The 13,469-nt window shown below is 36.1% G+C and overlaps 1 protein-coding gene across 1 annotated transcript in view; it reads right to left on the reverse strand.

The window, feature by feature from the left end:
- The window catches only part of LOC107701380 (activating signal cointegrator 1 complex subunit 3-like), a gene marked incomplete at its 3' end in the record, with an annotated part of 110,965 nt that overhangs the window by 37,554 nt on the left and 59,942 nt on the right, over positions 1-13,469 (reverse strand). Inside the window, exon 8 of the mRNA XM_016503376.1 lies at positions 12,600-12,725. Within this exon, the coding sequence (XP_016358862.1) occupies positions 12,600-12,725 (126 nt within the window). The remainder of the gene's footprint in view (positions 1-12,599; positions 12,726-13,469) is intronic.

The raw sequence follows: 13,469 nt of genomic DNA on the forward strand, positions 1-13,469 counted from the left end.
AAATTTTCAGAGATCAGTGCAGTAGAAGTGAGATCAAGGAAGCAAATTAAATGAGTATATATATTAAAAATAATATAAGTGCAGAAAAAATAATAAAGAGCAACAAAATAAAGAATTATTATTAGAAATTTTTGCATACTGAGTGATTGTAAAATAGAGTTGAGAATATCAATTCATATAAAAAGTAAATGCATCAGACAGAATAAAAAATAAAATTCAAAGATTCATGTCACAGAATAAAGACTAAAATTAGGGAAAATTGGTTAAAAGAGTTACATTAAAATTGAATTATAATAATATAGGAAAAACTATGGCAGTCACTCCAGTGGAAATATTAGGATTAAAATATCCACCGTGTAAAGGATTTAATAAACAAGATATCAAACAAAAATGGCAGGAAGAAAGAAAAGGACAGCAAATTGAGATGGTCTCCCAGTACATCATAATAGGTAAACAGGGATCAGCTTTAAATATACCAGAAGGTGAATTTGTTAAAAAATGGTTCAGTGAAACTAATTTGGTCCCACATATTGCAGTATATGTAGGAAAACATTGTGTTATAGACAGGCACGCATAGCATTAGAGAAGATGAAAACAAACCAAGATAGAACAAGATTTGAGGAAGTGTTAGAAGAAATAGAAGAGAAAATTAAAGAATCAGGAAAAGATACAAGAGGTAAATAGATTGAAAAGAGGGAGAAGTACGTTGTTTGAAAGTACAGAGGATGTGAATGAAGGAGAGGAGTTATTTGATAGCGGAAAATGGGAATAGGGCAGAGAAAAGGGGGCACTCAGACCACTGGCCGCACAACTCCCAATTTTAATCAAGGGTACGCAGGGACAGTAAGTCCCCTGGGCCCCACAGGACCTCAATGGGCTGGTCACTCGCCTCCCATAAATTCAGGGGAAGCTGGAAAATGGATTTGAGTACTTGAAGAAGAAACTATGGGCAAACTTTTGGCTGTGAGGGACATTAAAGCGTTGCTGGCTAAAATAATAGGAGGGACAAAGATGGATGAAATTCTTCAAACAACTACTCTGGACAGAGCAATGAACTCTCATAATATGGATGGAATTTCCGTCCAGCAGTGTGGCAGTCACTGCGTGCAGAGAAAAAGGACACAGAAAAACGAACCACATATGTCCCAGAGACAGCTGAAAAGGTGGAAACAAGAGACTGAAGGGAATCCAGAAGGAGGCCCATTAATGGCAACATTGTTTATACATGCTGTGATTGATGCTATGCCGCCAGCCTGAAGGAGCAGGCTGGAGGATGCGGTCGGTTTAAACTCTAACACACACAAAGAGTTTTGTGACCATGTGTCTCATGCCGTAGAACAAAACAGAAAAAAAACTCCTATCAATTTGTTAGGAAGAGATGCATTATGTAAATTGGGGCTACAAATTTGGTGTTCTCCAGAAGGAATATATATCGAAGCAATAGGAACAGAAACACAAATGGTGGTTGCAGAGCCAAAAAGCAAATGTCTATTGGATAGGACAGATAGAACAATATGTGAGACAGACAGTCAATAAGTTGGTAAAGTATATTGAAGTACAAATTCCTGAAGCACAGCTACCAAAATCAGAATTTCATTGAACAATGATATATGATCCAGAAAGAGATAAAAAATAAACAAAAATAAAGAAAGAAAAATAAAAATAAAGAAAGAAAAAATAGAACAAATAGGGCAATTAATTTCTGCTATGATGCTACCAAAAAGACTAGCAATAATCAAATGTCAGGCACACAAGAAGGGAAATGATTATGTTATTAATGATATTAAGGGAAAGTGTGGTTCCTAAGATGAGCAGCAGACGACACCACAAGCGCAAGTCAAACTGCGCCTGTGTCGAGCTCGTCCGTCCACACTCATCCACGGTTGAGTATCCTTTGAAAGCTGTGCGGACGCGGCTGAGCGCGAGACGGAACGGAATGCGGAAAGTGAAGTATACTTCACTTAGTGAGCCTTTATTGGCTCACTGACGCTGATGAGATTAACCCCTTAGGTATTGAAATTTGGTACCGAACGACGAGACGTTTTTCGATACTCGATGGTATCGAGGCAATTCGGTCGGTGCCTAAAACGTATCGAACTCGATACCCAGCCCTACTTATAATTTGATTCATGCTTGTAACCTGACTCACATCACTGAAGATATCTGTAATGCATTGCGTCTTCAAAAAATAACTGCAAATATAGTCGCAAGAAATAATAATTGGAGTCAGACCACAAACAGCTCATGTAGATGAGTAGATGATACAATTTCCATGTATTTTTTCCAAATATTATGCGGTTACTGCAAAGTCAATATGTTGAATCTCTACTGATATTGTAAATTAGAGTTTAACGAAGCTCACAAAAACACATGCTAGTTCCAAAAGAGACAACTGACTTCAAAGTCAGGAAATATTTAGCCATTCACATTGATGTAAAATGAATGGACTTAAAACAATTTCTTAGTGGACAACGTTAGCATTACAGCATTTATTTGTCATTCACAGCTACAAATAAATGGCTGATCATTTAGAATTTGCTGTTAGCCCCAAGCATCAGAAATTCGGGAAATTCAGCATGTTTCCTCAGAATGTCCATGTGTACCAAGTTTTGTCAAATTTGGAAGATGCGATCACAATGTACAGGCCATTTAGTCATTATGAGCCACACCAAAAGAATTTTGGGTCCCACTTTATATTAAGTGGCCTTAACTACTATGCACTTACATTTTAATTAATCATTTGGTACAATGCACTTACTGTGTGTGTACATACATGTTTTTACATTGTACTTATATTTAAAACAAATACCTGCATGTAATTACATCTGTAATTAATTTCTGTAATTACATTTATAATTATACCATTGACCCATCCCTTACACCTTAACCCACCCTTAAACCTACCCATACCACCAAACCTGTCCCTAACCTTACCCGTATCCCACCTCAATAGCAGCAAAAGTGTTTTGCAATACAGTATGAACACAATAAGTACATTGTACTTATTTATTTGATGTAAGTACATAGTAGTTAAGGCCACTTAATATAAAGTGGGACCAAATTTTGACTATGCATCCACAATTATTAAAAGAATAAAAAACTAATAATTAAATAAAAAACCTTCTCATAACTTTGTCAGGATTATCTCCATATACCCAATCTTGTGTGAATGAGACACACAGCCTAGTGTGAGTTGAGAAAATGCAGGTTTTCAAAAAACTCAAAGCTGCGTAACATTTTGTTTCCTTGATCAAACTGTTGTGGAGATATGAGCGATTTTCAGAATAAATACTCATGTGGCTTTCCATTATCCGTATAATGTATAATAACAAACAGTTTTTAATAGATCCCGTTATTTATTTATTTTTTTGGAAGTTTTGCAGATTTTGAGTATGCTAGCCTCGCTAATTTGCATTTAGAAGGTCTCTCACTTCCACTAATAAGGATTAAAAATATTTATAACTATTCAGTCTCACCAGATTTTCTGTCCACTGTAACTAGTGCACCATATAGGGAATATGGAGAGACTCAGACAGTGTATAAAAGCTTTACATGTGGGTGAATGAAGCCTGTTTTCACATTAGAGTGACATGAATCAGCTCATACCAGTGTGCTCCAGAGACAGGACAGCATTCAGTGGATCATATTTGCTATTCAACCAGTTTTCCCTTAATACTACAGCGCAGCCCACAAAACATTTCCGACCCATGTGAATTTTACACAGAATACTGCATTTAATTTTAAGTGCATGGAGGAGATAAAACATGGTAAACAGTTAGACAGCCTCATAATAGCTCTTTTTTTTTTTTTACATTTTGTATATTATTAAGAAATTATTAACATAACATAACATAACATAATATTATAATGGGCTGCTATTATTTTAAGTGCCAAGTGCCATGCAGAAGACTGGACTAACACCGATACTTACCACCAAAACTTGCACCCTATTATTTTATATTGCTTTGCAAGCACTGTTATTTCCTTCAGAAATGTAAATCTAGTTATTATTTTCCATTTCAAGCATTTGACACTGGATATTCATTACAAATGCATCATTTGTTAGCCAGAATGTCCATGTGTACCAAGTTTTGTCAAATTTGGAAGATGCGATCACAATGTACAGGCCATTTAGTCATTATGAGCCACACCAAAAGAATTTTGGGTCCCACTTTATATTAAGTGGCCTTAACTACTATGCACTTACATTTTAATTAATCATTTGGTACAATGCACTTACTGTGTGTGTACATACATGTTTTTACATTGTACTTATATTTAAAACAAATACCTGCATGTAATTACATCTGTAATTAATTTCTGTAATTACATTTATAATTATACCATTGACCCATCCCTTACACCTTAACCCACCCTTAAACCTACCCATACCACCAAACCTGTCCCTAACCTTACCCGTATCCCACCTCAATAGCAGCAAAAGTGTTTTGCAATACAGTATGAACACAATAAGTACATTGTACTTATTTATTTGATGTAAGTACATAGTAGTTAAGGCCACTTAATATAAAGTGGGACCAAATTTTGACTATGCATCCACAATTATTAAAAGAATAAAAAACTAATAATTAAATAAAAAACCTTCTCATAACTTTGTCAGGATTATCTCCATATACCCAATCTTGTGTGAATGAGACACACAGCCTAGTGTGAGTTGAGAAAATGCAGGTTTTCAAAAAACTCAAAGCTGCGTAACATTTTGTTTCCTTGATCAAACTGTTGTGGAGATATGAGCGATTTTCAGAATAAATACTCATGTGGCTTTCCATTATCCGTATAATGTATAATAACAAACAGTTTTTAATAGATCCCGTTATTTATTTATTTTTTTGGAAGTTTTGCAGATTTTGAGTATGCTAGCCTCGCTAATTTGCATTTAGAAGGTCTCTCACTTCCACTAATAAGGATTAAAAATATTTATAACTATTCAGTCTCACCAGATTTTCTGTCCACTGTAACTAGTGCACCATATAGGGAATATGGAGAGACTCAGACAGTGTATAAAAGCTTTACATGTGGGTGAATGAAGCCTGTTTTCACATTAGAGTGACATGAATCAGCTCATACCAGTGTGCTCCAGAGACAGGACAGCATTCAGTGGATCATATTTGCTATTCAACCAGTTTTCCCTTAATACTACAGCGCAGCCCACAAAACATTTCCGACCCATGTGAATTTTACACAGAATACTGCATTTAATTTTAAGTGCATGGAGGAGATAAAACATGGTAAACAGTTAGACAGCCTCATAATAGCTCTTTTTTTTTTTTTACATTTTGTATATTATTAAGAAATTATTAACATAACATAACATAACATAATATTATAATGGGCTGCTATTATTTTAAGTGCCAAGTGCCATGCAGAAGACTGGACTAACACCGATACTTACCACCAAAACTTGCACCCTATTATTTTATATTGCTTTGCAAGCACTGTTATTTCCTTCAGAAATGTAAATCTAGTTATTATTTTCCATTTCAAGCATTTGACACTGGATATTCATTACAAATGCATCATTTGTTAGCACTCTAATCTGAGAGCAGACGTACGAAAATTATTAAGTAAATGACAGCACAGCTGCACAAATTTAAGATGTTTTTTTTTTCATATTCAGAAAGAGCACCTGTGTTCATTTTGGTTTTTACAGCATTACTGGGAAGAACAAGCTGGAGATAAAACATGCAATTTGCAAGTATTGACACTCGAAAGTCACCTATCATAAAAAAATGTTGATCAAATGAAAAAGAATAAATCATTACACACTCAAGGTTAGAATCGCAATGCTTTATGTATCACAAGATATAAGAAGGATTGCAGTGTTTGCCATACTATAATTCTGTGTTTAGTAATAATGCCACATCTCTTTTAGTCTTTCGCTATGGATCACAGCATTTGCTTATATCGCTGCTTAATTATTTAGGTGAATTTCTTGCAAGAATCAAAAGAGAGAAAATTTATTAAATCCTAACATCTACTAAAATTAGAGCTACCAGAGTTAAAATGCTAATTTCTAACACTTTTAAACATTGTCATGTTATCAAAATTTTAGTGGGTGATACCAATACCAGTGAAATGTTGTAATAAATTTGATAGCACAGGAGAAAATACAAATAAATAAACGTGAACATAAACAATAATGGGCTAAAATGTCCATATCGTTAGTAATAAATTAAATAAGAACATCATACAATATATATATATCCTGCTCAATTTAAGACTTCAAATAGTCTAGAAATTCTGAAATAAACAAACAAACAAATTATTGCATAATGATGAACACATTTCATTTTATACAGAGATCTTTCTTAATGGATGATTTTTTTTTTTTGTTTGGCATTGCACCACCTGTCCATAGAGATGAGCTGCGGCTGTTCAAACCTGCTAAATGCATCTTACGCATTTATTTCTGTCAAACGCTTCTTCAGAAATGTTTAAGTGCCATAAAGGAGCACTTCTCATTAGGATAATTAATTAATTTAACTTAAAGTTAATTGTAGAACTGAACCAATCTAGATTCTCAATTTTTGAAAACTTAATGAGAAGACCACCAGAAAACTGCAGTGGGAAAGTGGAAAAAAACAAACAAAACAATAATAATAATTTATTTTAAATACATTCATTTATTTTCTTTCATTAAAAAATAGTAATGTTCAATTTTCATCAAAGTTCAATTTCAATTCAATTTATTTTATAAATAATTTTGTATAATAATTTGACTAAGTTTAATTATTTTAAGTTTAAATAAGTTTAAAATTTAAATATTTTACCTACAGACAGACTCATTCAAAAAAAAAAAAGAATTTTGCTGAACAATCTAAAGGTGAAACAAACAGCATTGCTATAAGCAACATTACAAGCCACGGTAAACAAACATTTGTATCACTTCCACCAATAACAGCATTACATGTCATCGCTATGAAACAACACTCTGCATGTTCATCACTTGATTTTCACATGACTGTGCTGATGAACAGAAGCGCGGATGTGTTTTGATTTTCACTCATTGCGGAGGCAGCTCTCATATATTTCTTCACAGAAATTAGAAAGGCTTTTACCGTGCGAGTACAGCAAACAGCAGTGCTTGAGATTCATTAGATAAAAGGCTTCCTAATAAATTCCACACTTTAATGTTTCACACAGCTATTAAAGGCACGTTGAGCGGCCATGTCCCTGTTGCCCATTATGGCTTTCAATAAATGACAATCGTGCAGCACTTAAAAAAAAAAAACAGACACGCTTCCAGGCCTGCCGCTCAAAAGACTCTTAATAGCACATAAAGATGTATTAGCCGTTTCGCGCCGATGTTTTATAAAAGGGAAGCACTTTGTTTCTGAGTTGCGGAGGCTCTAGTTAATGAATAGAGGCACTTCTCCACTCCCACTAATTCACACCGCTTATATCAATCTCTGTCGCTCGCTTCAGACGCGAAGAGTGATCCGTTCACGCTGCAGACATGAGTGCCACAAAAACAAACCCAAAAGGCAAGGCGATTATGATGAAACCCGTGTGAAACCGTACTTGTTCTGTGCTTGATGTTTACTTTACCTGTGATGTATAGTTCTGTAGTCTCTTAAAGAATAAAAAACAAACAAAAGAAAAAAAAAAGGCAAAAAGAATACATAGCCAAATTTAGGACAAAAGGTGCATCATTGATTACGCCGTGAATCTTGGCGCTTTAATTAATGGTTTCCTGAAAGGGAGGAAACACAACGCTGGAAATGAGCCCCACGGGGGCCAGAAAATAAATCTGTGCTGTCCATTCTTATATTTACCCTCTTACCGAGGAGAGACAGATCTTCTGTTGGCTTTTCTTTAACCAAAACACACAAACACAATCCCTCAGTGCCACGGGACGAGTCCAGATCACGTCCTCTGCGTTAGAGACACATGAAATGAGCGATGATCTGAGATCTTGTGCCGTGATAACAACGGAGATGGGACATTTCTTCTGCTTTAATTTTTCAACCGCTGCTTGGGTTTCTTCAAGTGGGCGACAGCGGGCAAGTCAAGTGAATTTTTGTCTCCATTAGGGCAGTAGTTTGACCCCTCTTGCTTTTAAACGCTCCTTCAGAGCAGTTATTATGCTTGACACCAGTGGCAGCTTCTAGCAACATCCTATGGAGTGTATGTCGTTCACACACACACACACACACCTGCAGACCGTTTGGTGGACTTGGAAACAAGAACTATACCCGTATTTTGAGGTTAGCCAATCATAACGGGCTATTTACATACTCTATAAACATCTTAAAGGTACAGTAGCAAAAACAACCCATTTAAATGTAAAAGTTTGAGAGAGAAAGTAATGAAAAAAGCACAATTCTGTCTGTATTTGGTTCAATCACCCTTGACTAACATTATTAGTGGGAAAAAAAAGCGTATTAAAAACTGACAGATTAATTAAAACCCATTAACAGCTGAGCCTCACATGACAATAAAGAAGACACAAAACAAACCAGCAGGCATGACCAATCAATCGGTTTAAACTCAAGACTTCACCCTTGTCGATCTTGTGAATCTGAACATACCTTGTAGCTCAGGCATGACCACACAGCTGTCATTATGATTGACACACTGATGACTGTAATTAAAGGAGACCCACAGTAAAATCTGTTTGCTTTTGAGTAAGCCACGGCCAACACGTCCTCTAGTTCGGCGAGGAGGTTGCTGTGCACTTTGCTGTCAAAATCAAGCCTACCCTATTTGCTAAAGTGGGTCTTTGTAGGCCTCTCTGCTCTGGACTCCTGTTAGTGAGGAGAGGTTTTTACAAGCCAATCAGGTTTGGATAATCATCATGTCTTTAGTGAGGATGTCAAAAGTACTGTTACTTTGGTATAAAGTCACTGAAAAACATCTGATACCCAAGTGCTGCAAGCATGGTCGAGTCTAATGTGGTCTGAATATGGCAGTTGTGACAAAAATATCTGTTTCCACCAAATATGAATTCTGCTAATATCCAGGAGAAGCAGAAAGACATGTTTTACGTTTTTTTTTCATCGAGTTGGCTAGAGAGTCATGGATAAATGTCACTGGTGGTCATAACTGGAGGTGTATTGTAGGCTAAAGGAGGAAAGTGTTCAGACTGCTCTTTTCCATAAAATGAACTGTAATTCATTCTATTGAGACTCAAAAAGTACTATATACGTACTATAAAATTGTTTTAAAATGCCCATTTAACGTCCATGTTATTTTTCCAGATCCTCTGAAGTCATACAATAGCACTGTACGAGAAACAGATGGAAATGTCAATATTCATTGAATTGTGGAATAAATGGGATATTATCCTGAGATAGGGATAGTCTAGGGGTGAGCAATATGAGCAAAGATTTATAACACAATATTCCCAAATTTTGGTTGATAATACAAACACTAGCATTCAAAGGGTCAGACAAATGATTTATATATATATATATATATTTTTTTTTTAGAAAGAAGTCACTTATTCTCACCAAGGCTGGATTTATTTGATCAAAAATACAGTAAAAACTGTAATATTGTGAAATATTAATATAAAATATATAAAATATATAAAAAAAACTTGTCAATGCTGCCCTGCAACTTTTATTAATAACAGTTTAAATATCGAATCACTGCATTTTATATTCCAGCAACCGGAGGATAAAATCGCTATTTTTGAATTAAACTCACTCGTCGTAAAGAGAGACACACAGATGCGCATACACGCAACTTTCACATCTCTCTCTCTCTCTCTCATTGGCAATATTTGAGAAAAAGGTTTAGCGATTTCTAATTATTGGGGGACTAGCCCCCCCTCAATGTCTATGGTGGTTATCGTCCTGATCAGACATGAAAATATGTTATGGCACTATCGTGCAGTCATTAATGATATAACGTTAGCGAACTTTAGCGATTTTTTGCAAACATTTCTTTGAATAACATGACCGTAAATATGAACTCACGATTGAATGCAACATAAAACAAATGATTACTTTTCATTAAAATCTTTATTAATGCCAAAAATGCTCACATTTATGGTTCTTTTTGTTCGCTCGGGCGGCCATGTTGCCGCTGTAGCCAGCTTACGCTGAGATAATTCATACCCTTTCGTTTAAAGTGTGGTCCTGTAAAATCTTCGTTTGAAGGGCTGTCTGGCCCTTCCTCTACCCCTACTCCTCCAACCAAAAGTGAATCGAGACACCCCTACCCCTTCAGGGGAAAGGGGAAGGGCTAAGAGGTAGAAATGGGATTGGGCCTTAATATACTAATATACAAAAATTGGACAACAGAAGATTGGAAAAAGGTTCTGCTGCAAGATTTGGATGGTAGGGTCAGAATTTGATGTAAACAACATGAAAGCATGGATCCACCTGCCTTGTACCAACGGTTCAGACTAGAGCCCGGCCGATATGGGTTTTTTTGGGGGCCGATTCGGATATTAGGGAGTAAAAAAAAGACCGATATCGATATATCGGCCGATATTCTTTATGTGTAGGCTATATTATAGTACAGTATAGTCAAAAGTTTGGACACACTTCCCATTTGTGTCTCCAAACTTTTGACTGGTACTGTATATAAAATACAATATATAGTCTACATAAACAGAATATAAGCACATTTTTTGCAATGATAACTCAAATGTGGTGATCAAACACTTATAATGATGTGACAAACATAGGCAGGGCATTTAACAATTTAACAATAAGCTTTATTATTCAAAATGAGTCTGACATCAGTGCACTTAACAGTAAACTTCACTTCACTTATTATAAATTACTTCAATAACACAAATAGAACAAAAAATATATAACTTGAATTAAGAAATTAAACAAGGTAACTGTGTAGGGCAAGCAAGCTACTGCCAAACCAACAGGGGCAGGTTTATGCAGGAAGCACAGCTTTTCCAGATGTAAACATCTAAAATTAATAAATAATAATAATTCATATTTTTTTTTGTTTTTTACTAAAATGAATAAATAATAATAATGAATAATTTTTTTTTTTTCACAGATTCTGTGTTGTGTATTTTCTGGTAATCAAATTAACATACAGAACATTCGTATTTTAAGTCTTTTTGCAGTTTAATATTCACAGAAACAGTCTATATATATGTACTGATTTGTTTTTTATTTATTAATCAAAAATAAGACAAATTCCATGAAATTCCGCTTTATACAGTAAATTCCATTTTTATGACCTGATTCCGCGATCGCAGAAATCATAGGGCCCTACTAATGTAGCAAACGAATATGATAAGCTCATTGTGAGAGTAAAAGACGGGGACATTGTTGTTTATTTACTTAGCATTGAGTCTCTCCAACTAGGTGACAACGTAGCATTAAATCACCATTCAACAGACTCAAGCCACCACCGCACTGCCGTCTATTATTGGACTGCAGAAAGATACTAACTTTTCAATCTGCTACGTTATACTGATTGTACTGACAAATTATGCTGACACCGTGTCTGCGCCGCAACAGGACGCGATAAAGCGACCGTTGAAAATCATTTGAACTTTGTGTCAGCACGTCATAAATAGAACAAGGCATCAGTTTACTGCATCCAGTGTAGACAACATGACTGATTATAATGGGTTCTATTCTACACCGGATGTGAGCGGCGCGGCGCGACAAAATACAAAAGAAATTCACGGCTGGTATAAACACCAGCATTGACTGAGTGGCCACGATCAGCTCCGGTGGCCGTAACACAGGCTTTAATGCGCCGCAGTCATGTGCTGTGATGCGCAGATCAGCTCTAGTCTCTAACGTCACTGAATCTGCTGTTAAAAATGAACTATCCATTCATCATATCATCACGCAAAACTAAGAATTAGAATCATTGTAATGTGATGATCAAATATAGGTGCAGGTGGGTGGCAGGCAGATAATTTGAAGCAGCGGACTTGGGTGAAGTTTGAGCTCATCGGCGCATCTCTACACTACACTGACCTGGGTCGCCAGTAGCAAACAATGGAGCGCGCTCTGCTGGACAAATGAAGTAATTACACCATTCAGAAGCATTTAATCTGCATTACATGTTCTGTAAAAAAAAAAATTAATATCGGCGGCATATTCGCTGATACCGATATATCTGTGACAGGCTCATATCGGCCGGTAATATCGGCAAAACAATATATCGGTCGGGCTCTAGTTCAGAAATGTGGTGGTGATTTAATGGTGTGGGGGATATTTTCTTTCCACACTTTGGGCCCCTTAATACCAACTGAACATTGTTTAAACGCCACTGCCTACCTGAGTATTGTTGCTGACCGTGTCCATCCCTTTATGACCACAGTGTACCCCATCTTGTGATATCTGTACCAGTTTATCATTTAACTGGTATATCTTCCATCAGTGCAAAGCGTTTTGAGCTGCATGTAGCCAGCTGGCTTAAGACAAATTAAGACAGCCCTCCACTTTACAGAACAACACAAACATAACCCACTGCTGCAAAACCATTATATGCCGCATCCAACATCATATGGAGGAGATTTCAGGCATAATGCCATCAGTCAATATAAACAGGAGAAATGAGTGTGATTAGTCGAGAAAGGCTCATTGAGTGTGAACACAAGCATTGATAAATGTCAACAGCTGTAAATAGCCACCACTGACCTCGTCCAGCTCTGAGATGTACACAGGTTTCTCCTCAAAGCCAATGGGCATGGGCTCGTTGGGGGGGATCTCAACCTCCTCATACATCTTATTATTCTCTCTTCTGATGCCCTCGGGCAGCAGCATCTGCCGGCACAGCAGAGAGGACATAATTACACAAAAACACATACAATTAAACCTTCGCCATGCATTAGCTCACGGCAAACGTCTCCTACCAAAACAGTGAAGACCAATGTTGAGGGCTGCAGCCAGCAGTGTGCTTTATTACAGCAGAAATTAAATGAAAATCTTCCAAAATGTGCTTTAGCTGTAAAAAAGCAGTCATAATGCTTGCAGCACATCTTTGTATATTTGCTTTGAGTAGTGGAATGCAGTGGGTTGAGCTGCGGTTGCTGTATATTCTGTAATGAAAATCATTTATAGAAATAGGAGAATAAATATCTAATTTTAGCACGCTGCATTTCCTCCAGCTCCTATAATTACAACTAATTTTCACCAAACTGAGAGCATATGCCGAACTAATGAGTGTGTCATACTCAGCTGTTGATCACAACACCACACGTCATCAAATCTGGCAATGCTACTCATCTTTGTCACATATTGTTCAGAGCTAAAACTGTTTGTGAGTATTCAAATAGTGCTCAATTATTATAATTGATTCAAAAGTTTGGGGTCAGTAAGAATTGTATATATATATATATATATATATATATATATATATACACACACACACATACCTCACAAAATTAGAGAACAAAAATACATTTTGAGTTTGAATTGAATAGTATTCAAATTGTTGAGAATTATTTACAAGAAATTAGATGCATTAAATTTTGTTCAAATATAATATGTAATACGTTCACGCCAAAA

This window comes from Sinocyclocheilus anshuiensis, unplaced genomic scaffold (assembly GCF_001515605.1).
Source record: "Sinocyclocheilus anshuiensis isolate Anshui unplaced genomic scaffold, SAMN03320099.WGS_v1.1 scaffold2140, whole genome shotgun sequence".
NCBI classification, from domain to species: domain Eukaryota; kingdom Metazoa; phylum Chordata; class Actinopteri; order Cypriniformes; family Cyprinidae; genus Sinocyclocheilus; species Sinocyclocheilus anshuiensis.